General features: G+C 38.3%; 1 protein-coding gene across 3 annotated transcripts in view; it reads right to left on the bottom strand.

The window, feature by feature from the left end:
• Positions 1–27,435, bottom strand: part of iqsec1a (IQ motif and Sec7 domain ArfGEF 1a) — a 130,418-nt gene that overhangs the window by 94,983 nt on the left and 8,000 nt on the right. For all 3 annotated transcript variants that reach the window (XM_008414098.3, XM_008414093.3, XM_008414099.3), the window contains exon 2: positions 5,091–5,120. In XM_008414098.3, coding sequence (XP_008412320.1) covers positions 5,091–5,120 — 30 coding nt within the window. The remainder of the gene's footprint in view (positions 1–5,090; positions 5,121–27,435) is intronic.

The following is a 27,435-nucleotide window of genomic DNA, read 5'->3' as shown; positions in this document are numbered from 1 at the left end:
TTTCTTAAAAACTGCCAGTCTCACTGGTGTCATGCTGTAGCATATTAACAAGGTGTGAGATGTAAGCAACTGTGTGTTGTCAGCGGATTGCTGTTATGACAGTTCAGTTTATCCTGCTGTCGGTTCAGGTGACAAACAAGGAACAGCAAAAAATATGGAGAAAATCACAATGACAGGTAACTGTGATGCTTCCCAAACAGATGCAACAGCAGATTTACACACTATTCTTATCAAAAGAGAGTTATTTAGGACATGTTACATACTAATTATGAAAGCATATACTGAACTGTAAAATGATGATTTTGTTATCAAAACAAACAGAGATCTTTCATAGTAGTTTTTATGTTTCACTGGAACATTTCCAGTGAAACATAAATCATGCTAACATCCTGGTAGCACGATTGCCTTTGAGCAAGAAAGTCTAGGTTTAAATCTGGGTTGAGGTCTTTATGCATGGAGTCTGCATGCTTTCCCCGTGCATGCGTGGGTTCTCTATGGGTACTCAGACAATTCAAAAACATATGTTTGCTGTGTTAGAGGAGAAGTCAACATGTCTGACAATTTTTTGTCTGACTGTATTAATTCATGTTTGCAATGTCCAAGGTATTTTTGCAAACACTGTATATACACGTATACACATAATGTGAATATTTGAGTGACTTTATTACTGTGAAGCAACAAGGACTGACTGTAGTTTTGTTGCATAAAATTTTTATTTATTTTTACTTTGGACTTTGAGTGGGCTATGTGTTTGTTGTTGTTTTTTGTTGTTGTTGTTGATCGTTCTTGTCGGACAAACAGAGAAATTGTCCATCTCCAAAGACAAACTTTGTCACAGGCAAACGCTTCACTTATAACGAGCAATACGCAGAAAAAATTTGGTTACAGAAGGTCACCAAAAAGTTTAAGCTACATGGCCAAACTTTATGACAAGGTAATAGTATAAACTTTACATGCAGAATGTAAACATCTAGTTTAAATCCCCCCATTAGCAAGCTGCACCTCAACCTGACACTTTTAAGAACATCAAACAAGCCTTTACAAGCATTTTGAGGTTGGGACTTCAGAAGAGCCATTTCATAAGCTTCACTTTTCTCAGTCCAAAATCTGTTTAGATGTGTGTTTGGGATAATTGTGCAGTTAAGGTCATTTATTCCGCTCATGAAAAGGAATATAAAACCAAAGGAAGTGACTGACAAAATAAACTGCTGACAAAAGCCATGATTTTTCAGTTTCAGAAAAGAGATACTACTTGATGTTTGTTGCTCTATTTGCACCATTTGTCAATTTTTGGTTCAACTTACATTTTTGAATCCAAATTTTACAAACTAAATATGACTTTTTTTATGATTTGTAGCTCCTATAAGTTAATATAGATGTCCATCCATCCATCCATTTTCTTACACCCTTGTCCCTTAGTGGGGTAGTGAGGGTTGCTGGTGCCCATCTCCAGCTAAAGTTTGGGGCGAGAGGCGGGGTACATCCTGGACAGGTCGCCAGTCTGTCGCAGGGCAACACAGAGACACACAGGACAAACAACCATGCACACACACACTCACACCTAGGGAGAATTTAGAGAGACCAATTAACCTGACAGTCATGTTTTTGACTGTGGGAGGAAGCCAGAGTACCCAGAGAGAACCCACCATGCACAGGGAGAACATGCAAACTCCATGCAGAAAGACCCCAGGCTGGGAATTGAACCCAGAACCTTCTTGCTGCAAGGCAACAGCTCTACCAACTGGGCCACTATGTAAATGTACATAACATAATCAAACACTTGCAACAACAATAGACATCCACTCAGCTGTAACACACCAGTGAACACTTGCTGATGCCTCAACATGTCAGAGCTGTGAATATCAGAACTGTTAAGAAAATGTAAACATGTTGATGTAAGTAAAAAAAAAAAAAGAAAAGAAAAAACTTTCATCTTTCCGCTGTTCCAAAATAAACAGCAGAGCACGCTGCTGGAACACAACTCATTCATGGATTTTTGTAAGAGGTTGTTCATCAAAACATATGCCTGCTTTTCACAGGATGATGATAATGAATGAGGCTTTGATGTGAAGCCACTTTGCTGTTCTATTTCGCATCCATAAAACAGCTCTCAGTGGCCATACTCGGCCAGGTCTACTTTTGAAGCTAAAGAACTGTGATGTCTAATGAAGCCCTGGCTGCACTGGCACACCTATTTTCTTGTCTGTTCTATTTATCAAACTGTCTTCAGATTACATCACCTCTTGTTTCGCATTAAGCCGCATCTACACCTGATGGGTCTGCTGTAAAAGCAAAAAGGTTACACTTATCCATCGTTCTTTTTACAGAATGAGAATGTCATCTTGGGTTGTGAGCTCAGTACTAATTGAGGAAATGTAATAAAAGCACAACATCTAAGAATGCAGAGGCCATTTGGTTTCCAACCACATCAAATCGAAGTTCTGTTTCCCCTAGCGTTCCGTCTGTGTCTTGGTTTCAATTCCCACACCAACTCACAAATAAAAATGCATAGATGCATCTGTTTGAATATAGTTAAAGCAATATTCTACATTTTTAGCACTCTGTAAAACATACTTTCCTGTCTGTGATCACTTTTTTCCAATAAATATTTTATATCAGGCCTCTATTATTAATGCTGGGAGCTGCAGAGTACAATATATTCCAGCACTAGTTACAAAACAAATTGATTCACAGGTGTTTGAGCTTAACAGGCCAACTACACCGGAGTCAAATAACATTAGATTATTTAGTATTTCAGAAATATGGTCTTGCTCAAATGCTGCTGAACTTTGTGTGAAATTGTGTTGCTAAAAATCCTCAATTGTTATATTGTAATTAGGGCTACGTTTATGTTTCAAAGTTATACATAATGTTTTAGTTAAATGCTTTTCCGAGAATTTATATTTGGTTTTACATCCCTCAAGAAGTTGCCGTGAAATCACCCACTTGTTGCACAGTCCTTGCATATCTCAACCTGGACATTTGACTAACCATCTCATGAGAATCGATAGAGATCTGTCCAGTTGGTTGGGTTAGTGGTATGAGTACAGCTTCAGAACATTGATACCAGTTTAGACATATATACTGAACTGGTTTAGACTAGTTTAGACCATTCCTATAGCTTGTTAGTCTTTTATGTTGTTCAATCTATTTGCATGGGATCTTCTTGAGACATCCAAATAACTTTGTGCATGTAAGGCAGCCCGCCTTCTTTAATATTCCACTTGATGAAATATCACCACCAAAATAGACGTTATTACTGCTATGCTTTTAATACATTGTGAGTGTCCTTTGCTGGAATAGTCTATTCATGCCTCCTCCAAACATTCTTCTTGTTTTGGGGCCGAACAGCTCAATCTTTGTCTCCTTTGACCATAAAACCTCCCAGTTTTATGGTCTGCAAATTTCAGCAGAGCTTGAAGGTGTCGATTTTGGAAAAGGGGCTTATTTGTTGGTCAGCAGAGTCTCAGTCCATATTGATTTTAAACTTGCTTCACGGTGGACAGCGACACTTCTGCTTCAGCAGCTTCCAGTTTATGAGGCACTTGAGTCTGGGTTCCTGGATTATTCGTAAACATCCTCACCAATTTCCTTTCACCTGAGGTGACGGTTTGATTTGGAGGAGTGAAACTTTGACACGATTTGGTGTTTTGGCAGAACAATGCTCGCTAGCACATCAAAGTTGGTCTTGGACATAAATAAATGAGGCTAAAAGTAAGCTTCTGGGATAAACCTCAACACTAAAATGAATAGGCTACGCTTAAGAGCTGCGTCAGCCAGAAATATGCAAAAAAATTGTTTGAGGTTTGAAAGAGCTTTTGGTCGAGGCACAACTTGCTAAGTGATACACATTCATTCATTGGGGCTAAATATATTCAAACCAGCATTTAAAAAATTTGAAGCTGTGTGAATTGCAGAAAATATGCATCAAATTCAACGTGGAGCACCTGGGTGAAGTCAGGACACTGCAGGGTTGGTACCTCCCAAGGACCTAGTTTAATACATTGTGAAAAGCCCAAAATAACGTCGATGATGACTGGGCTGTAATGTTTGATCAGAACTGTACATAAAGGTAAATAAGTAACTTTCAAGAATAATTTCTTCCAGGTTTTTGCATGTAACCCTGTTATTGTGCATCAGCTTCAATAAATACTGTTAGATATAACTTTACAAAACAGTTTGTGTATGCAACTACCTACAAAGAATTAACATTGATGTGCATCTGATCTTCTGTAGTATAAATCAATAATATTAACAATAGCTGTGAATTTATTATGAATAGTGCAGACTGAGAACTGACTTTTCAGCTGACTTTCTTTATCCACATTGCATTTATTTCTTTAAATTGTTGTAACAGGCAATGTTGCCAGTCTGCTGCATGACAGAACATAAACAGACGAGTTTTAAAGCAGGAATTATTGAGGAGGAATACAGCAGGGAGAGCCTAGGCTGCAGAACAGACCTGAAACGTTTTTGGGTTTTTTTTCTCCTAAAACAGCAGACAGTTTGTGTGACACCCTTTCTAACGTACTTAGACTGCCTTTGGCTATGAACACATAGCAGTCTGAGGTTGTCTGAGGTGGAGGATGCTTGAAGAAAAACAGCTGATAAGGAGTGTGTTTACCACTGAGCAAAACCCATCTACTCCCTGCACATGGCTTATACTCCTCAGTTATGTTTCCAGTAAAGATCGGTTTACTTCAAAACTGTGGCAGCAAAACCACTCCTACTGCCAACAAGTAAAAACAAAGACAAAGGGCCTTGATGAAAAAGAAAAAAAAAAATCCCATAATTTTCTCTTCACTCTGTAAAATCTACCAGTCGGCAACACAAACAAAAGTGACGAGTTCTTTCTCTGTCGTACAAGTCTGTGCTTGTCCTTCAGAGAAAAGAAACGATATCACCCCAAATAGTGTTCTGATTACTGTTGTTTACTTTTACACAGCCACAGCTTGAGATTTTTGAAACCCAATCCCAATATTGTGTCAAGGATGTCCAAAGCAAAATGCTGTTGTAATGGAAAAAAAGAAATCTGCAGAAGTCTACTACTGATCATAAAAACTGGAATCACAAGAAGCAGCTTGACCTACCTGACCATTCTGGTGGGGTCAAACTCCAATCTGTAAGGCAGGGAAGAAAAAAAATTGTTAGTTTTGTTTAAACAAATTGAAACTAGAAAAATATTTCCACAGTAAAGCTTTAGCTTTAGATGCTACAAAAAATAAATTAAATAATTTGATTCAGTGATGTCAGAGATGAGATCGAGTTAAGCAGTGTGGAACTGCAACTGAAATCCTGAGAGATTTTAGAAATTTACAATCCCACAATGAAATATGGAAGTCAGATTTACAAGTTAAACATGTTAAGCAATTTTTAGGTACATCTTGTTAATGCAAAAGAGTGAATTAGCCAATCACTTGGGAGCAACTAAACGTATTTAGGACTCTAGAAACGATAAAAATGACCCCCAGAGGTCAAACTGAGCATCAAAATCAAAATGAAATGGGATTGTAGTTACTTTGGGGCTTTTGTTGCCATTGACAGAGTCTGATCTGGGTATTTCAGAACCTGCTGATCTAAAAGGAATTTCACATACAAGTCTACACAGAATAAGCTGAAAAAGATATCTTGCCTTGTATAAAGGGCTCGGCATGGAGCTGGTGGTGTAACAGCAAGAGAGACGCTTTCTTGGCTTTATACTGAGAACCACAGCTGAGTATTGTTGCTGACCATGTCTATTCTTTCATGACCACACTATACCCATCTTCTGATGGCTTGTTCCTGCAGTAACGCACCATGACTACAAACTTAAATCCTTCCAAACTGGTTTGTAGAATATAACAATGAGTTACTGACCAGACCTCAGTCCAACAGAGCACCTTCAAAATGGATATTAACATCAGAGATGTGGAACCAACAAATCTTGTTTTGTGGCTTGTTATTCGTATACATATAACTGTGTAATTGCGTTAAATAGCGACTAAAGACAGCAGATAACTGAAAATTTAATATTTTCTTATGTATAAATAAGATAAGCCTTCTGTGTGTAAGGTCCCACCACCTGTAGAGGATTTTATTAAAAAGCAAAAAGGTTTACAAAGCACTAGGTCGACCTCCAGGGACATGAGGTTCAGTTTAGAAAGTCTTCGTTCTCACAGAAATTGTTCTATCAATTAAAGGATATCAGCGCAGGAACACACTGCCTGTTACCAGCTTAAAGTACGGTTCATTAGTTATCGGCAATGTGATCACTGAAAGATAGGTATCTTTAAAGAATTTTGAGTTTTTATTTTTGACAGTTTTTAAAAACAAAAATATATATATTTTCATATAAGCCTCTTAAAATAGGGCTTCCTGACTATATAGTTTGTTTTTGCTGTATTTTTTATGTATGAAACTGTATGATTGCATCTGGTGCATCTGGTTTTATGGGACTATGGACGGAAATGAGCATTTTGCTAAATCCGGTATATTTACGACGACAATGCACCGTCCCATTTAAATAAAAATCAATCAATCAAAACACAATTTGTTTTGCCTATATTGCTTAACTTTAAATTTTGAGGTTTTAGTAAAGAGTTGACTGAATGTGCTTAAAAGTTTTTCTCTCTTTTTTCTTTTTTTACCTTCGGCACCTATAACTATCATCAGATTTTCTGTTACACACAATTAGTCCTCAATTTTTGCTGCAAAGTTTAGGGGTCCACTGCAGTCGAGATGACTGCACTAGAAAGGGAACGTACTCCTCACCATGCAGAAATAAAATGTGCGGCCTGTTCTTCAAACCATAGCACTGAGGAGCAATAAAGCAACTGCATGGCTGCGTCAGGCCAAATTTATGAGCCGCTTTGTTGGCTCCTCTCACTTTGGAGGAAAACAGTGAAGTAAAGTCCACACAGACTTGACTTTGTGTGGACTTTTTAAATACTGTAGGCTGCGTGCAGAAATGTTGCACTGTTCAGGACATAACAGCCATCTGCAACCGCATTTCTATTTTAGAAACATTTGTTTACAATTGTCTGACCCTAATCGTCTTTTAATAATTCCCACAAAGCACAACAAAAACATGGTATTAGCTGTTTTTCTTTGTGCAAATTGTAATGTTGAGATTGTAGAAAGTAGTTCAGGTGAAGGTTGCAGAAGTGTCAGTGAAACACAGTGGGTGGATGAGATTCACTGATTCACTCTGCGGTTCACTCACAACAGCAATTACTCAAGCTATTGACTGCAGTGTAAAAAACACATTACAGGGGAAAAAAAAGGAAAAACTCAAACTAATCACTAAACAGTTGTTGAATGATACACCCATCTTTTAAACCGTTTCCTCTACCTCCACCCACTCATTTATATGCAAACCACAAATGGAAGGAGTTATTACATTCTGAAACAACAACAAAAAAAAACCTCTTCAGGCTACTATCACCACTATTAATATTACCACAATCACCAAAGCTGTTTACGTTACAATTTGTTTTAGTATGCTGACGCTGCAACGAGGGTCCCACTTCCACAGAAGACAGATGGAGTGTCTGCTGCAGCGTACACAGCATGACGTATCATCAGTCACTGTTATTCATGTGGAACGTCACTTTGTGCCCATCTGAGCTGCTGCTTGATAAGTTCAAACCTTCTTGGCCACTTCAAGGCCAGCCCAAAGCAAACACAGACATATCATCAATAAAAATTCAGTTTTGCATACTTTTTATTTATTTTTTTTAATTAAGATGTTAAAACAAATGTTCCTTTTTTTTCTAAACTTGGAGCCAAATAAATGCATCTTTTATTTAGGGGTACACCTACTGCAGTTCTCTGGTTTATCTCCGATCGCCAATCTTTAAAAATCCTGACCTGCCGATTCTGATTTTAGCTGATATCATTTTTTTGTGTCTTAAATGTCATTACATATAGCAAGAAAGTCGCTGATTTGGCAACAGTACTATTGTTGACTGCAAATGTGCAGGCATGATGAGGTGGGCCGGCCCATCACTCAAACCTCTCTTGCAGGAGAGCAGAAGAGGACAGTGGCTGATTTTTACACCATTGCTGAGGCAGATAAAATTAAGGTAATTATCGGTGGATAATATTGACTTCACATGCAAGTATTGATTGATCACTAATCTCCCAAACTTAAGGAAATCTACGCTGATAAATCGGTGCACCCCTACTTTTATTATGTGCCTTATTTAGTAAAAGTCTCACTGATATTAAAATGTCTTTTTCAAGAGAGATCCGGTCAAAACATCTTAAAATACAGTGGATCTCCAAAGGAGGCACACATAGTCAAGATCCACTTAAAACTTTTTTCACTATTCATTTGATGAATTGTACAATTCATCAAATTCAATAAATACACCTGTGGTAGAAGAATACTAAAATAGTCATTTTAAAAGTAAAGTTAATCTAACACACACTTGAACTAATATCTGGTTAAATCACCTTTTATTTAACTTCAGCGTTCAGCTTGTTTGGGTGATGTTAAACCGATCTGAAAATCAATCATATTGTGCGGACATCTGTTGTTCACTCGTCAGGTGACCTGAGAGATTCTATGGTTCTGAACTCCAGCCGTATCATTTTAAAACTTGAAATCTAGTCTTTCTTTTTTATGTAAGTTTTGATGCAAAACTGAAGTGAAAATTAATTGAATTGCAATTGAAATACCACACAAACGTATTTGAATACAAGAACAGAAAAATAGGACACAACCACATCAACCAAATACAGTCTACTGAAGCTCACTGAGGTCCATTCCCAAAGCCCTTTAAATAATGCATCATTAGCATTCAATAAGAATCAGTCTACTCTCTCAATATTTGCTCTTTGCCCTCTAACGTAAACGTGTGCCTTGACCCAGTGAATTCTCTATTATGTTCACAAGCTTACTGCTTTTAATCAAAAATAAAGTTTTTATTATTTGTTTTGTCCCTCATCCATAAAGCTTATAATGTACACCTAAAATTAAAGCTCAAATTTAAATTAAACAGTTTTTCTCCTGCATTGCGTAGAAATACAGTCTGCTGAAGCTCACTGAGGTCCATTCCCAAAGCCTTTTAACTAATGCATGAAAGGCCAAATCCCAATGGAAGCATTATTCCACGGTAAGGCCTCTGCGAGGTGTGTGATTGCTTCCTCCCATGCTGGACCAGGAGCAGCCAAAGCTGCAGTGGTAAAACTAATACTTTATCCCACCCACTTCCTTAAACTAAATCCTACAGTTCTGCCTTTTCCTGCAGGGTCAGTGACATCACCCTGCCCCACAGGGGCGGGTATATTTATTCCCCGTTTCCTCTACCTCAGATACATAATCTGTTGCTATGAGGACAGCCTGTTTCCTGTTGTGAGGGTGGAAAAGAACAGAGGGCACACCGAGCAAGGAAAATGCTGACTCAGAAATTATCAATCTGCCTTTCTGCAGGAGTAAGTGCAACCGGACACGACTGCAGGAATGCAGCAGCCTCACTCGTTTAATCATAGCTTGCTGCTTGGCTTCAAATGAACTGGAACATCATTTACTGCAGGCCATGCAGCGACACTGAATCGCACCCCGGAGCAACGCTCCATCTGAGACTACTCCTTTTATACGTGCACTAAATTGTGTTTCAATATACTTTTTTCTTTTAGTTATGCATCTTAAACATGTTCTGTTAAAAGCTGTTTTGCTATGGCCAGCGTGTCTGGGAGAAAGTTATTTTCTTGTACACTTTGTATGGACAAAAGCATGAAGGTATATCAAATCGCTGGTGTGATAGAGCAAAAGTAAAATATCTAAGCTAAATCAAATGATTATGAACTGAATTTGAAAATGCCGTCATAAGATATGTTTATTCTACTTATAAAGCATTTTTGATTATACTAAATTTTTGTAATAACTGCTCGGTGTATTGTCATTGACAGTATGGTCCCTTATATTTAACAAACACAAAAAAATTATAGAAAATACAAAAGAAAATATATAAATATATTTTTAAAAATGCTAGTCATGTTATCACAAATAACAGTTTTCTTATTGTTTATGTTAAGTTACATAGTTGATTTTCTTATAGGGGAAAAAAAAAGTTAAAAATAAAGAGTTTAAAAAAAACATGACTTTTCTGTCTGACTATATTTGCCCTTTCAAGAAAACTTATGCAATTTGACATCATTTACAAAAAGTATGTAAAATGCTATTATTTGCAGCAGGTTTGCCGGCCACTACTACAAGTGATTTTGCACTGGCTCTTTGCAGGAGAATCCCATTTACAAGTGGAATACTTTTACACTCTTTTGGTTTATTTCCACTGCATAACCTTTTTTCCAGGAAACATGGAATTTCCTTGGTCCATTACTTTACACAATGCCTGTTTTGTTTTGTTCCTGGAAAAAGTTATTAAAAACAAGTGTTTGTCTAAATTAAAGTGAATTCATGGTTCCTTTTTCCACATAATGTAACCAGTAGTGCTTATGATTAAAAAAATAATAATTATGTGATCGGTATTGGTGATCGGCCCTCATGGGTGATCGGAATCGGAATCGGCAGGAAAAAACCTGATCGGCACATCTCTACTAAATACATGTGAATGAATACTGACTAATACATGTGAATGAATTAACAGCAACACTTGTTGGGAAGCATCTCACGCAATCCACGAAGAGTCATATCTTATCAGAAGATACAAACAGCAGTGAGTGAACTAGCAGTCTAAATAAAGTCTTGTTTCTTTTAGCTGAAGCTGCTCAGGTTAATTATATGACCTCAAACTGCTGTGTCAGCGTTCTCTTTAATCCCTTGACAAATTGATTACAATGGCCAAAATCAATGCAGAAATCACAAAACAGCAGCCCAATTCAAGCAGCCTGTTTAAGGTGAGACAATGTCTTAAGATTATCAAAATGTTACTGCAAAAAAAATAAAAATATACTTCTCTTACATTCTAGTGTTTAATGTATTTCATACACATAATTGAAAACAGAACTTTACTAACAAAAAGTTTGCTAAATGCCACAATAAAGATAGAACGGATATCTCAGAGATTTATTTTATTAAAGTTTTCAAAATCTGAAATTTACACACATTTGGCTTTGTACTTGTGTAGCACCTCATTAAGTCAAGAGGACCCCAAAATGCTGCACACTTCAGTCATTCACCCATTCATGCTCACACTTTCACTTAGTATTTGGCAGTATTTCTTTTGAACTACATAACCTAGGTCAAAAGTTTTGTTTTTATTTTCCACAAGCTTCTTAATAATAGTTCACTGGAAATCTGGTCCATTCCTCCTGACAGAACTGATGTAACTGATTCAAGTTTTTATAGACCGCCTCACTCACACACACACACACACGCACACCCACACGCATACACACACACACACACACACACACACACACACACACCTTTTCAGATTCTCTGTAAGACTAAGATCAAGGCTTTGCAAAAGCCACCTGAAAACATTCCCTTTGTAGTCCTGAAGCCACTTTGGATGTATGATGAGGGTTATTGTCCATTTGGAGGACCAATCTCTGCCCAAGCTTTTACTTCCTGGCTGATATCTTTAGATGTTCCGTCAATATTTCTACATAATGTTCTTTCCTCATCTATTTCACAAAGTGTAACAGCCAAACAGCCCAACAACACGATGCTACCGTCCTGCTCTCATCATGTCTACATGTAATGGCATTTAATTGTTTAAACACATCTGGAAATTGTTCCAAAGGCTAAACCAGACTTGCACAATTCTGTTCTGATGTCATGACTGATTTCTTTTGACTTTCCAGTCATTTCAAACAACAAAGCAGTGTGATTCAGGTGTGGCCCTAAAAAGCATTGACATTCCTCCAATCGGTTAGTTTCAGAAGTTCCCAAAGCCATGACATCATCATCTGGGCTTTCCTTCATTTTTAATTAATCATCATATTATTTTTGCTGGATTTTTTTTTTCTCCATATTCACAAATACAAAAAAAAAATCTGAGTAATACTACACCACACATTCAGATTCAGATTTATTCGTGTCCCAAAAAAAGGCAAAGTATCAAAAAAATAAAAACAATAAAACATCCCAAAAAGGACATTGAATACAAATCAATGCATTATTACTGCATGATTTGATTTATTGATAAATGATATCTTAGATAGATAACCTATCTTTACAACATGATAAAGATAGATAACCTATCTTTACAACAAGATAGGTAAATCCTCTAAAAAAAAACAACAAAAAACCTCTGTCACAAAGTGGTAAAACACACACGATTTTTACTGCATACATTATTGAAATTGTAGACAAAAGGTAATCAGATGAATGTAGACTGGCAAACACAAGTGCGATGTTCTAAGCTCATTTAATCGTCTCCTCCTACTAATAATGAAAAACTCAATTTGCTTTATCCAGCTGTTTTGAGAAAAGTAAACAAAGCTAAATATTCAAACAGATGTGTTCCTGTCAGGGTTGCCACATCAGTTTCAATAGAATTTAGTACAAGTATTTTACAAAAGGTTCCCTAATTACATAGTTGGTGAATTCTACACAGCAGCAAGTATTCAGGAAGTTCAAGTTATTCAGACTGAAAGCATCTAAAATAGCCTGACAATGCAACAGAGGAAAAGCAGCAGTTTGAATAGTCAGCTTGAACAACCATTTGCATGGTTATTTTCAAAGCAATGTGATTCTGTGGCTCTGCTCTGATCAATTCATGATTCTGAAGCCAAAAACATGACAAAAAAAACAAACAAGAGAAAATATTAAAGTGGCTCAGAACACAGATTAATACCAGACACGGTCTGATTCTGAAACATTGACAGGCCACATAAAAAGCACCAGAAGAGCTCCATCTGTTTGTCACAATGTCTGGGTTACATAAAGATGCAGACAACTTCAACTGTGATTGAACATGTGATGATGTGACATCAGAGTAAATGATGTTGTCTGTGAAAACCACAAAAATGGCAAGAGATGATTTCTTGGGTAATTCCAAACAACAAATATTGTCCTTTCTGTGAACAAACAAATAAAACAAAACAATTTAAAAAAAAAAAAAACATGTCAATTGTCATCTTTTTGCTGTGAAAAAAAATGATCATCATTTAGTGACAGCAAGTAATTTACTGACGTCTGGACCTGGCTGGCCCTGACCAATGACTGACCGATCAAACAACCAAAATTTTTCTGATCAGTCAATAAACCATATCTAAAACTCTCCGACATGGGCAACACTCTTTGATGTGGAAGTTGCTACTTTCGGTAAGACTCTCAGTCAATTTGGGTATCAGTAAAACTTCACGACAAACCATTTTAAACAAAAGCATTCTTATTGTAGACTTGGAATTCGCCACAAATCCCTGATCAGAGCGTAACTTTTGGTAAATAAAGATGTCAACTAAATGTGTCTTCAGCTTTTAAAATTCAATAAAAAGCAAGAGAGAGACATAGAAAGAGATTAAGCTATACACCGTGGGAGGAAAAAAGATTGCAGTGAAAATGAGATGAAGAGTTTATTTAGCCTTGAAATGAAGGGACCTGACTGGTGTCCAGGCAACCGAGAATGATCATGAAATAAACTGAACTTGTTCATATTTAGAGAGGAGATAAAGATTGTGTCAAATGTTTTATGCAAAGTAATTTAAAAATGAAAAAAGGATTATGAACATATTTTTATAAGCATATTTTTCTACAAGCAAAAACAATCCTTTTCTATTCCTACTTTTAACTTAAAAATATATTGGTATATTGGCATATGTATCTCCAAACTCAACCCAAACTGTGCTTAATAAACCAGAAGGTTATCATTGAAGTTACCCAAAGTAGTTTTTTTTTTCCTTCAGCAGCAACTATGAAATATTATGTGCTGTCCCTTATAAACTCCTCGCTGACAGAATAAAAACATAATGAATCACAATATTTGTGCATTTGCTTCCATTCACAACAATGTCACGAAATGATCAATAAACCTGCAAACAAATTCAGCTGCTCATTAATGTTGGTAGGTTGCTGCAGAGCTTCATCATGTCTCAAATTTCAGCCCATTTACTGTCAATATTTCAAAAGATCCATTTTTCATCGCAGTCATTATATAGTGTACAGCATTTTACTCCTTAAGAGGAGGTTGCTCTTTTTTATTTTCCCCAGATGCGTGGTTGTGAGGGAGTGGATGCGTTATAGCAACACTGTCTCGGTGAAGTACTTGTATTACAGGTATTTACTCCACATTCTTGGCTCTGACATATATCGAACATTCATGTTTCCTGCAGAAATCAGCAGCACAAACATGTGGAAGAGCGCTCCTCTGTGGAGGTTTGCTTCTCGTATTATGTGCTGCATCTGGATGGAGTTACTGGTGCGTGACCCTCAATAGCTGTCTGGCCCAGAAAAATGAGGGTGGCAATCTGTCGCAAGCACATACACACACACACACGCACACACGCCATACACACACTACTACAAAACTCTGGAAACTGTTCCAAATAGTTCACCCACTTTCTTCACCTGCGTTGATTTCTCATTATTTACTCTGACACTGCACTACCAGCCAATACATTATTTAGATAAATGTCAAGCAGTGTGAGATGCACTAGCAGAGGAACTGAGCCTCAAAGAATTGATGTACTGACCCGGTGACATGTCATTTAAATTGAAGTCAAGACACATCAATCTCATTTCTGCCCAAAAACATGAATATATTGTATTGATTTGACTGCCACAATTTGAAGTATATTCTTTGTATTATAAATTACCTTGATGGAAATATGTCCCCTTGTAATTGAAAACACCATTTGTTTATGTTTGCGAGTTTTCTCTGATCCTTTTTTAAATGTGTCATAAATTTAGAATGCAAGACGATTCCCACTTTTGATCCAACCACATGCATCGGCAAAATAAAGCATAAAAAGTGATAAATATTGTGGGTATCCCAGAAAGTACTCTCTACTTTGTTAGAGGGTAAGAGGTTAGAGGTTTGTTTGTCTTACAAATCAAGCTGCAAGTCAAATTTCTCATTCCTGCTTCTAGTCATCCTTAAAGTTGCATTTAAAGGTGCATTTTCTTTCAATAACAACCGCACACTTATAAAAGCCTCCGAAAGGAAACTGCTGGAGGTTTCTTTCTGTTAAAGTGGTTGAGGATTAGGGATTGTTGTCTAGTTGTAATCATTTGTAAATCAGAGAAACTTGGTCATTGCAAATTCAAAGCACCAAATACTTGGTACTTCCAAAAAAATAAAAAATAAAAATAAATTTGTTGTTAAAAGCTAGAAATCAATATGGCACTCATGTCCACGTTTATGTAAAAGTGTGGTTAAACTTCTTTTTGACATATTTGACACTGATATGTTCATCATAATGCAAAACACTACGTTCTAACTTGAATCCACTCTGAGGCAGCACTACATAGGGAACCATCTGAAAAGTGTTTCAGAATAGAAAATGTTAACTGAAACCAAAACCATGAAACCACTTACAAGAAATAGCACTCCTGTTCTTATTATGTTCTTTTTTTTTTTAATTTGAGGCACTTACTACTTTATAGTATGGTAACATATGAGCACAAAATTCTCAAATCCCCTCAAGGAAGGTCTCACTCTCACATCGGCCAGACGACTTCCAGTGGCGGAGCCAGAGGGGGGGCCAGGGGGGCCAGTGCCCCCCCTGTCATCTGATTGGCCCCCCCAGTGGCCCCCCCAGATAATTGACATGTAACAGCACCAGGTTATTCCTGTACATTATTTGGAATCATTCTAAGTCAACCTAATATCTAAAGAAGAAAAACAATAATAAATATATCAAAAGAAAATGTATAAAACTATATATAATCCATGTGATACATAAATAATGATTTAGATCAGCGCGATACCAGCCTCCTTGTACTCATAAAAACAAGCTGAAATTCTTGTCCTGGGTCAGTTGTGCTGCGCTGTGGTGCAACTCAAAGGCTAAAGCACTTCATACCTGGTGTTGTAAAACACCAATAAGTTATTTATTGATCCTCCGCAAAAAAAAAAAAAACCGAAGAGGGGCCGACGATGTTCGTAGTTTGGAGAGGTGGCGCTAGAGTTTTGTTGCCGTCAAAGAAAAAAAAATTTATTTCCAATTTGTAGTCATCAACGAAACATTATTATTTCTCTGTTAGAAGTTTTAAATAGGTAACAATTCACGAAATGACGTGATAGAAGACGACAACTCTGATCTTCTGATCCCTCAGCGGGAAAAAACTCAGCAAAGCGGATCAGCTGAGCTAGAAGCTCCAAAGTCTCTGGTCCGTTAAGCGTCCAGATCAGAGATGATTCCTGACTGATATTGTTCTTAGATGATAAATGACTCCACGATGTTCTTTGTGCTAAGTTGAAACTGTCTGCGCACCAAGTGTCAGCTGACCACAGTCTGACAGAAACCACGGACTGCTCTCTGTCTTATCAAGACGAGGCTGAGGAGGGAATCTGACATATTAACTAGTTTTACTGGTTTTGTTTTTAAAACACCATAACTAAGCAGTAACCTATATATTGTATATTATCGTTTGTCATCTCATGGTATAGTTGAGCGTAACGTGGAGCATTTACGCGCATTTATTGCCAGCGCTCTGCGCTTGTTTCTGCCTAACGGATCTCACTTAAATCTTTCCTCTCTCAACAGTCAGTTTATTCCTCTACTAAACTACAATAAGTAGATCACATCTCTTAGGTTTCTCGTGTGCTGCAAACTCATAAATGTAAACCATTAGAACCCGAACCACCATCAGCAAATAATCTGTCCGACCCGAATATTTTACCCTAACCCTAACCCCAACTTAAAGTCTAGCTCCCACTGGTCTTACACTTAATGTAAGTAAATTGCATGACAGGTGGCTGATTACAATTATATTCAACCAAATTACATATGATTATTATAATGAATGAACATGATGATATAATACAAAAGGTGAAGTGAACATATTAAGTTGATTTTTTGGATAGGGAAGTTTTATTTGAAGAATGCTTAACAGGATCTGGTTCTGTCTTTGTCACGTCTGCTTCTGTTGATTTAGTTGCTAGGTAACGAACAGCTGTTGCCGTTATCAGCAGGCCGTTTCTCCTCAATAAAAACGAACAGAAGTTCAGTAAAAACATCCGAGCCCTGTCTTGATTGAAGAAGCTTTCTCTCCGTAACATAGGACTATAATATATTATATATATATAATATATATAAATATAGTGAAAATCCTGCACACCTCAACATCCCGAATAGCACAGTCTACCCAAACTCTTGCCCATGTCTTGAAATCGCCTTGAAATACAATCATGAAGCCCTTTATACCCAAGACTCCTGAATACGCAAGACAAGAACTTCTAAGTTTGGACCTCAATAAATATGATAAGTGCAGGCTGGATCCTGTTGTTCTTATGTTCGTAAAAATCACAGCATAAATGTCTGCGAAAATATACAAATAAATATAATAAGTCACAGACTGTTCCTAGCACTGTCAATTATAATACATTAATAATCCAATAAATTCCGTAATGTAATAAAAATATAGTGGAAAAAGCTTCAGAACATTATATACCACAGCAGGTAGGAAAACCACAAAACAAAAATAAATCATATACAAACCTTTAATCCTTCATGTAAAATAAAAATAAATGTTTATTAAATATTATCCACTTGATCATGCAGACTGAGCTGATCATTCCATAGCAACGATCAAAGCAAGCGCTGCACCAAAGTCCATGACTCACTGATAGTCATAGGTGACATTATGACATCACAGTAGATCAAAGAATCTAATGCTGAATGCGGAATCTCTAAGCATCATCAGGATCCAGACATTTCTACATTCTTGGAGTCACAATTGTAAAGCAACAATTCATTTGCGACAGCGCTTGTTCCCTGAATCCCGGTTGTTGGGGCATCGGATATGCCGTGACGACTGGGATGAAGAAAGTGCGATCGTTTTTCCAGTAAGGATGGCAACGAAGAAAACGATCAGAATGAAGAGGACGATCTGTTTGGAATGGATTCCATCCAATCCAAAGAACGAACCGACCCGGCTGGGGGTTTGTTCGCTGATGTTGACCTCGGACTCCATCTCGTCCTCGAACGAGACAGACAGAGGACGATGTACTGTCTCTGGACAAACCGACCCGCTGGGAGGTTGTTCAGAAACGATGGTACAACTGAGGTGAGACTGCAGTCGCAGAAAAATCTAACCCGGCTGGGAAATTGGTCTGCGGCTGATCTCGCAGCCAAAGCTGTGGCGAAGTGACAGCCAAAGCTTGGTTCGCTGTCCCATCCTTACAGATAGTAGTCCTCTGAAGGCCACTTTCTCAGGGTCCTTGAAATACAACGTTTCCCGGACGGGACGTGTATTCAGAACACAACAGAGTTGCTTGTTGTCCGAAAAACCAGCTCTAAATGTAAATGTCTCTGTTGCTGTCGAGGTTCCTGTTCCCCTGACGTAATGCAGTGGATGGCGTTGGCTCAGATCTGCCAGATGTAGGACGACATCTGCAGGACCAGGACAAGAGAGGGAACTCAAGTTCTCCAATGAGCTCCAGAACAGCTGTGAACGCTGCCTTCCAGAGCGTCCTAAACTTGAGCGTCACCAAGCGGCTCGCTCAGGAAAGGGTTTTCTGAGCATCGCCATCCCCTGCTGGGAGTCTCCCCCTCAGCTGTCCGCCAGCCCGGCAAGCATTTATCAGGAAGACCTTTCCCCAGTTCTGATGGAGCTGAGGAGAAAAGCGCCATCAGGCGGGGAAAGATTCGACACAAAAGTTGCTGGAGTCTGTGCTGGTCTGGCTGGATTCGTTTGGTGGCGACACAGATAGAGAGTGTATGACAACGACTCCTGCCTAACTGGGAGCCACTCCCTCAGGCTCCTGAACGACGGCGCCCTCATTCACTTCCACCAGTATATTCAACCAGTATCTATACTGCTGAATACTGGTTGGATTTGGCTGCAAACGCCGTTGTTCAGGCTGCGGTCACCCTGCAGAAGAAACACTGTCTGACCGATAACAAGGTCCTGGTGTTTTTCTGCATAGGTTACCAGGGAATACCGAACAAAAGCCACTCAGACCATCGATGTGCCTGCAGAATGTGGGACGGAGACGTACCACCTGTCCTCCTCATCTGTGGGGATCCAAAGCAGACAGACATTACTGTTACTAATGAAGGAGAACGAACCGTGAAGGCAACAACAGCATGTCTTCACTGCAGACAGCGACTGCAGTGAAGACATGATCAACAACGGTTCATTACATTACGAAAAAAGTGATCAGACACCAGAGGTTAGTTTCTCCAGCCCTCCTCTGAGAAAGACAAAGGGCCCTTTGGAAAGGAGCTACAAATATAACTCGAAGAAGAAAAGAATCCTAGAAACTATAGTAATCATTTGAGCTGAGAAATCTGACTGGACCAAACATTGTCTGATTTAAATTATGGACAAAATGTAAAAAGATTTGACAGGTTTCTCTCCGGCACTCCGGCTTCCTGCCACAGTCGAAATCTCCACTGAAATATCCAGTAGGCCAGGGTCACCAACTCCAGTCCTCAAGGGCTACCTACCATCCTGCAACCTTTAGATTCACCTCTGCTCCAAAATGTCTGAATTTCCTCACCAGCATTCATTCATCTCTGCAATAGGCTGGAAATGAGCAGCTTATTTGATCCAGGTGTGTTTGAGCAGAGACACATGTAAAAGTTGCAGGACGATAGATAGATGGATAGATGGATAGATGGATGGATGGATGGATGGATGGATGGATGGATGGATGGATGGATGGATGGATGGATGGATGGATGGATGTACACACACATTTTAAATGTTGCCCCCCCAGAGGTAGTCCTGGCCCCCCCTTGGCCCCCCCAACTTTAAAAGTCTAGCTCCGCCACTGACGACTTCAGAAGTATTGCTACTGTTTTTTGTTATCATTGTACAATAAATTGATTTATCCTCCATTTATTTCAAACAAACTACTTCTGCTTCATAGGAGAAAGCACTGGAACAGGTTAATAAGCTCTGACTTTTACATTTCGGTTCCCTTAAAGTGTTTGTTCTCGATGAAAAACTGGCTGACCTTTATCCCACCTTAATTTGAGAAACTGCTAAACAGCGGACCTGACACATGGAGCCAGATATACCAGGAGATCTCACTTTTATTCTGGATGCATTCCTGAAAATATTGCTTGGATTTAAACAAGCCCTAAGCGTTTTTTTTTTTTTTTTTTTACAAAGTCCGGGGTTAAAAAAAAAAAAAGGAGAAAATAAGTACACACACCAGCAGGCCGAGTGGAAACAAATTACCGCCCAGAAGGAATGACTGAAAACCAATGCAAACCAGCAAGTCACCCTGATATTCGTCAGCTGCGTCTGACACAACACAAGCCAGAAACCGAAACTACAGTAGCTGCACTGTGTGTGTCTAAATTAACTTGTTTACATGTATTAACTACTTCTCACTAAAATTTCAACCCAAACATTGTGTGGTGTAAGAAGAGGAAGTCTGTGTTGACATATTTCCCTGATGACTAAGAAGATGTGTGAGCAGCAGATCCTCATCTGTGTTTAGCTGTTGACTCAGCCTCCACCTTGTCAGCTATACACAAACACACACGCACACACTCTCACGCACACACTTCGGCTTGGCAGAAAACTAGTGGCAGCCTTTCAAATGGCTCTCCACAGGTACTACGCAACAAATTGCCTTCGATTCGGCTGCTGCATCAGCTGGTTTTGACAGCTGAGAGCTGGATAATTGGTTCAACTGTGAAGAAATAAAGAATGAACAAGCCAACCTCACTGTGGCCTCCTGGCCCCTTCAAGTGTGATGTTTTAGTGTTGATTACAGCGTGGAATAATGAAACAGTGTGGAATGAGTACGGCGGGGCTTTACCAGGCTGAAGTAAAACTAGTCGTGGAGTGCATCAACATCAAGAAAGGCTAGTTTCTTGCAAAAATTCCCCTCATAATTGACAAAATTTTTGAAAAACCCCAAACTTTAATTTTAGAACATTTCTTCAGTAAAGAAAAAAATTGCGTTTTTAAAAACCCCAGTTGTATAATTGTTCAAAATCCTAAATATAATTTTAAATAAATGTAACTAATATCTTTTTGTGATCCATAAGTATCTGTTTAGATGTTGGAAATTTTGGAATTTTTTTTTTCTTTTGCGACAGTGTCCTGCTCACTGAGTTGTCAAAATAATTATGTGAGCAGTGTCTGAATAAAAATGGGGCTCCATGTCATATTTACCACTGGGGGATTTTGAGGTCATAAAGTCTCTATAGCAACCCCTACGTGTCTTCTAAAAGTAAGTCATTTTGGATCAAAGTCAGAAAAGTGCTCTTTCCTGCTAAGACAAAGTTCATTCATCAAACCGGCAAGAAATGGCAACTTGCAAAAATCTACTGCAAAAGTTAAAACCGTTTCAAAATGGCAAATGCTAAGCCGAGTTTTAAAGCCAGAGTTTTAGACACCTACTACTACTAGCAATGACAGGAATCACTGGACTATGGGTTGAATAGCAGGTAAACATCTGTTAGAACTACTGCAAAATTGCACTGATGTAGTTCAGCTGGCTATAATTAAAGCCATCCAGCAGCTGGATCAATCAAACAGAATATAATTGAGGCAGAAAAGATCCTGTCATTTCTGACATCTCCCTTTTCTCAAATAGGAAAGCAAATAGAATCACAATAATCAATGTTTATGCAAAATTATTAACAGCTGACCACAACAGTGTGGGGGAGCAGCATCCCTGCTCAAAGCTAAGCAAAACGCCAACCACTCATGCACGTTCTCTAACTTTTTACTAAAAGGACTTTAAACGGTACGGACGATATGATGGAAAATTTTAGTGGTTCAGAACTTTTTAAAACCTTGAAATACCTAAATGACAGTGACCAGCTACTGTCTAGTAATGACCATTTCATAAGGAGCCTGTGGATGTGACAGAAAGTGGCCTGCAGTGAGGTCTGCAGCTGCACTCTCAAAGATTTATTACCTCTGTCGCTCCCTCAGCCTAACTGCTTTAAAGTCCCACTGCTGCTGGCTGGTGAGTTGGTCCAAGTCATATTTTCATTTTTACTACTGAGATGCAGGGCTGAGAACAAGGATGGGGTGTTCTTTCTGCAAGCGGAGACTGGCCAGCAGGCAAATGAGAGGGAATTTTGCAAAAAAAAAAAAAAAAACATTTAAGAACAGCAAAGCTTTTCCCACTAACGGCCATATAAAACGTTAATATCCCACCCCCTAGCTTGTAACCTAAGGAATGCTCTTTATGACATAATTATGCTTTCCCTTGAGGCAAATGAAATGCAGCATCAAAGTACACAAAGCATTTTTGTAAACTCCACGTTAAAGACTTGATTCAGGAAACAATGGGTCAGCAGTTGCTGGCTTTCTTCCAGCACCAAAATGCTCGGAGAGACATGGTCTCTTAAGAGACGAAGGGAGCCTGCAGCTGATTTTGAGAGCAAGCTCCACGTCTTTGGCCATTGCCGAAGATTTATAAGTTAGACCGAATGCAAATCATTCTTGCGTAGACATTAATCTATCAAAGGTATTTCATTAGAAGGCATTTGCTGAAGAGAGGGAGAGCGTGTGCTCGTAAATTTTGTTTGGCGCACTGATTGTTCAGCAGATCACTGGGTAAACGAGTGGACAGCACCAGCCACAAGAAAAGGTTTTCCCCATTATGCTATTATTTCCTGCTGGGGGGGCCTCAAGACACATGCTAACACTGTTACAGTGGCTCGGAGTGAACTGTTTATGAACTTGCCAATCTCCAGTACGCAGGCTCCATCCAGGAGCTTAGTGAGGGCAGCTGAAGTTTCCTCGGGCAGCAAATTACAGTAAAGGAGCCAAGACACAGTGATTATAACTAATAAAGGAGGCAATTATAAAGCCACCAGAGGTTTTAAGAAGATATATGCAAAGGCCAAAATCAACAACCTGAAACAGCCCTTACGCAGAACTTTAATATATGGTGCCTATTTCATTAAACCACACTATTTGTATTTAAAGCTGTCCTGTGGTCATCTGCATTACAACCATGTCCCAGTATTGCATATCTGCCCTGAATTTCCCACTGTCTTAGTTTAGTAAAACTCTCTTTCTGAGATTATAGCATAAATTGTTTGATTATCAGCAAAGTGAGGCTGCCCCAGGTTTTCTGAATGTGTAAACAAAGTTCTGCCAAATGGGGTATCACAACTCTGACAAACCTTACATTTCACACGGCGCAGAGACGTTCTGCAAGAGTTACTAAAATGTTGCAACAATAACCTGACAACATTATTTAACCACAGTATATCGACGCTTCCTCTGCTCTCATCAAGATTCACTCACCACAGCAGGCCGAAGGCTTGCAGTGGCTCCAACTCACTGTAGTCCAACCTATTTTCTGGTAAATTGTGTTAATTGTTGCTGGTTGTTCAAAGCACAGAGTTTTCATCCCTGGATGGTGAGATAATTATAAAGTATGCAATACTGTCCTGATGAAGAAAGGCATTATAAATTTAGCACGCTTCATCCAAAGACGTGCTTGAAATACATAAGCAACAAGCAACAAACACTAACCTCTAACCTCACATAAAACAGAACTTGAGTCACAAATCCTACTGTATTTCTTCACAAGTCATTAAATCATTAAAACATTCTTAGATGCATGAATGGCAAAATAAACAGCATAAAATGGACAATGGCACACCAAGCTGACCTCTGGTTCTTCTAAAAGTACAATCCTGTAAAGTCAATTATTTAAATTGACAACATTTGAAGCCATTGTGTCCCTTCAGAGACCAGTAGGATATCCAATCTTAGCCAATCAAAGTTTCTTTAGCCATTTCTACACATAATTAATGGCTGCATTGATCTGGTGCAGCAGGAGCATTAAGTCAATCACAGACTGGACACTTCTCTATTGATGTTCTCATGCTTCATTCAGACATGCCTGTACAATTGATAGATGCTGCCACAGCGCATGATATGTGTTATTTAGTGAGAACTACATTAAGTTCGGTGACCTGACCTATGATGAACCTTATGAAATTTTAAATGGCTTAAACAACTTGAGGCATGCCAGCTGCAATATCTGCAAAGCAAGGTGGCAGCATAAGAAAACAGCTGAAAACATAATTTAATTGCACATTAAGGGTGAGTTGCTCAACTGTCGCTATATCTAAGGAACTATGATTTAATTTCACTTGATAAAACCATTGGTAGGTCTTGAAATTATTTCAACTTTTCAATAGAAAAGCATACATTTTCTATAAAAACCACCACTGGGTTAAAAGAGCTGTGGAAGGGACCAGTTGAAGTAAACGACGTTTGATTAGACCAAAAGTAGATCTCCTGCTGCAAATTGAACATTTTCAATATTCACAAACGAATTGGAAGATGTTGCGCAACTATGCGGGAGGAAAATTTAGACAGCAGTTATTTATTTAAAAATGAATAAACCTAAAATCTGTTTGTTTTCCTTATTGCCTGTGATATTCATGGAAACCAATGCTAAGCAGGCTTCAACTTCCCCCGAAACCTGAATGAGCAGAATAGTAGGGAAAGACCTTAAAATTATCCATTTTTCTCCACAATCTTATTTCCAAACTATTTACAAAAGTAGACATGAGGTGAATCAAGAAACACCAAGGTTTAAAAAAGCTATGGTTTCAAATTCCCACAAGATTTCTGTCATGCTGCGCCTGCAGTTTGAAGCTATTTTTATGGTGTACAATAGAAAAATGGAGAATGAACAGGGCTTTGTCCTGCTACATGGGTCATAGAGCAGAGCTTCGCTGTCCTTATCACATCAGTTGCTGTGTGCTGACAGTCAGCTGGCTGAAAAAACAACAACAACAACAACAACAACAACAAAAGGTGCTACACTCTTTTTGGCTTCCAAGAAAAACATATTTCACTATTTCCAGTAGCAAAAAAGTACACAAAATCATGATGTGGGCAATAAAGTAGGGACATGGATTACAATTATTAAAGTAACGTTGCTTTAACACTAAAGTGAGCAAACTATGAGCTGTAGGGTGGCCTAATTAGACATCTAATCCTCAGCTTCTTATACTTGTGGCACTCCAACAAGAACAAAATGACAAAGAGCAGTTTTATTCTGCAGAATAAGCTCTGGAAAAACTGCTATTAAACTTAACAGCGGTTAATAAACTGATATTTTAAAATATAAATAAATCTAATTGAAAATAATATTAAAATATGCTATTATTTTTGCAACACTAAAACTAACTGTTGCTTTTTCATGTATAACAAAAGTAACTATTTATTTTACAATTTCTATTTGAGATATATTGTGGTTATTTCCACTCAACATTATTGTAAAGTTTTCATGATTGCGTTCCAAAACAAAAATTTATTTTGATTAACTTTATTGAATTTCCATGTAAACCTGTTGGCAACTTGTGCATCATGCATGACAATGCCAATAATATTATGTGCATATTAATAAAATAGGTTTAAAGGGGAAAAACAGTTTAAAAAAAACAACACAAATACAAAATAAGGTAAGATTAATTTTTAATCTTACTTTATTTTGTTTAGTTTTAAAACTGGGCCTGGTCAAACATCTCACTTCCAGAGATATGACTACATTGATTTTTATTTATTTATTTTAAGAAATGCTTCAAGCTAAATTGCATGAACAGCTGTCCAAGTTTTTGTTGAAATTAAATGAGTACAGTAAAGACATTCAAATCCAAAAAATCGCTATTTGCATAATTATGCAGCTGCTTGAATTCACCAAGAACATAAAAACTGCAGGGCTACGGCATCAAAGCAATTTCAGTTTAATCACAGCTAAAAATATACTAGTGAACATAAACACCATGAAACGTTGGTTTACTGTATGGTGCAGCCTGGCCTCACAAACCTGCAGAAACGAGAACGTGGCGGGAGACGTCTTTTCACACAACGAGGTCGAGATGAATTGACACCTCAAGAGCTTTGATGCACATTCGTCAGCACTGAAACGCTCATTAGTGAGTTAACAGGACGGGTGCTGGAGTTTGTAAAGATTTCTCACGTCATTCATTAATAATTGATCTTTTAAGTCTAATTTTGCTTCTTTACTCACTAAGATTTATAAGAAATTTAAATGACTACTTAGATAAAAACAGCTTGAGAGATGACACCCTTTTTGATGCCTGATTTTCCTTTATTCTGTCAGGAAACAACGAGTATGCCTCTCTCTGTGCAACACAAGATAAGCTGCCAAACCAGGCATTAAAGAGCTTCTAGTTTGAAGATTTGCATTCAAATACAGCTTTTCTGGAAACGACGTGTCAGCTGATTTCCATCCCCGGCTGAAGAAGTTATCTCTCCAGCGATCAGGTCAGCATCCCAAATATTGTTTACACTCGGTTGGCTATCTGGGCCGGGGACAAAGTTTGAATGCTAAACATGGACAGGCAGATGCACCAAGCAGTTAGGAGATAAGAAATGAAAGTGATTGCAGGGACTATACCCCTGCATACCCCAGAGCCGGGTTAATACTGTGAGTGATGCACTCTGATTAAACCAGCAGCAACCTTTCATCAGAACCACTGTCAGCAGTGACTTTATACTGTATTTATACATGGAAAGGAGACGCGCAGCTTTTAGATTAGTTTAGAAATAACAATCATAGTTATGATTATCAGTGCTTACTATGTTTCCTTAATCTGCGCAGCCTTTGTGTACACCCACAGAACTGGACTGACCATGTCATACAGGAGCTTGTTCTGCACAATCCACAGATAAATCTGTTGACTTGGCAACACCAGCTCCGCGATCTGTGGCGCATCACATTTATGGCTCTCTGTCTTTTGTTTCTAAAAAAAAGGGTCAAGGGAAGAAATACAGACACAACACAAAGGGAAAATAGCTTCCTATTTTAGGCCAACCCAAGATAGCAGCAAACACATTAATGGAGCAGCTCTCTGCTGAAGAAATACTCACTCACATGTTTGGTTGTGCACAGTCTGTTTTCTACTTCCCTTCCTTTATATTTCTCCGAACATGAAAAGAGACTTTGAAACATCTTCATGCTGAACTGACTTGGAAGTAAAAGCAAGTCTGATTTAAGCTCACCTATTTCCACATAAACTATGAACAAACAGGATGTGCTGTATTTGCAGTAGATATCTAATAACACAAAAAAAGGAGAAAATTAAGATAAAAGCTGCACATTGACATACTGTGCCATGAAAAAGTGTTTGCTGCATTACAGATTTCTATTTTTGCTTTTGTAACTTTGTCACACTAACATGTTTGAGATCAAACAAATGTTATTATCAGACACACTACAATATGCAGTTTTGAAACGACGATTTCATTTACTAAAGGGGAAAAAAACAGCGTAACTGGCTTCCCAAAATTATTCCAAGAGCAAATCAACATCACAGCCATTAAGTCACAAAAGAATCCAAGAGTAACATTTAAAGTACTGCAGATTTAATTTGCCTTAGTTAGGAACAATGATCAGGATT

The sequence above is a fragment of the Poecilia reticulata genome, chromosome 7 (genome assembly GCF_904066995.2).
Source record: "Poecilia reticulata chromosome 7, P_reticulata-male-v2, whole genome shotgun sequence".
Lineage (NCBI taxonomy): Eukaryota > Metazoa > Chordata > Actinopteri > Cyprinodontiformes > Poeciliidae > Poecilia > Poecilia reticulata.
Note: the sequence above shows the minus strand (reverse complement) of the source record. Positions and strands in the feature narration are given on the sequence as shown.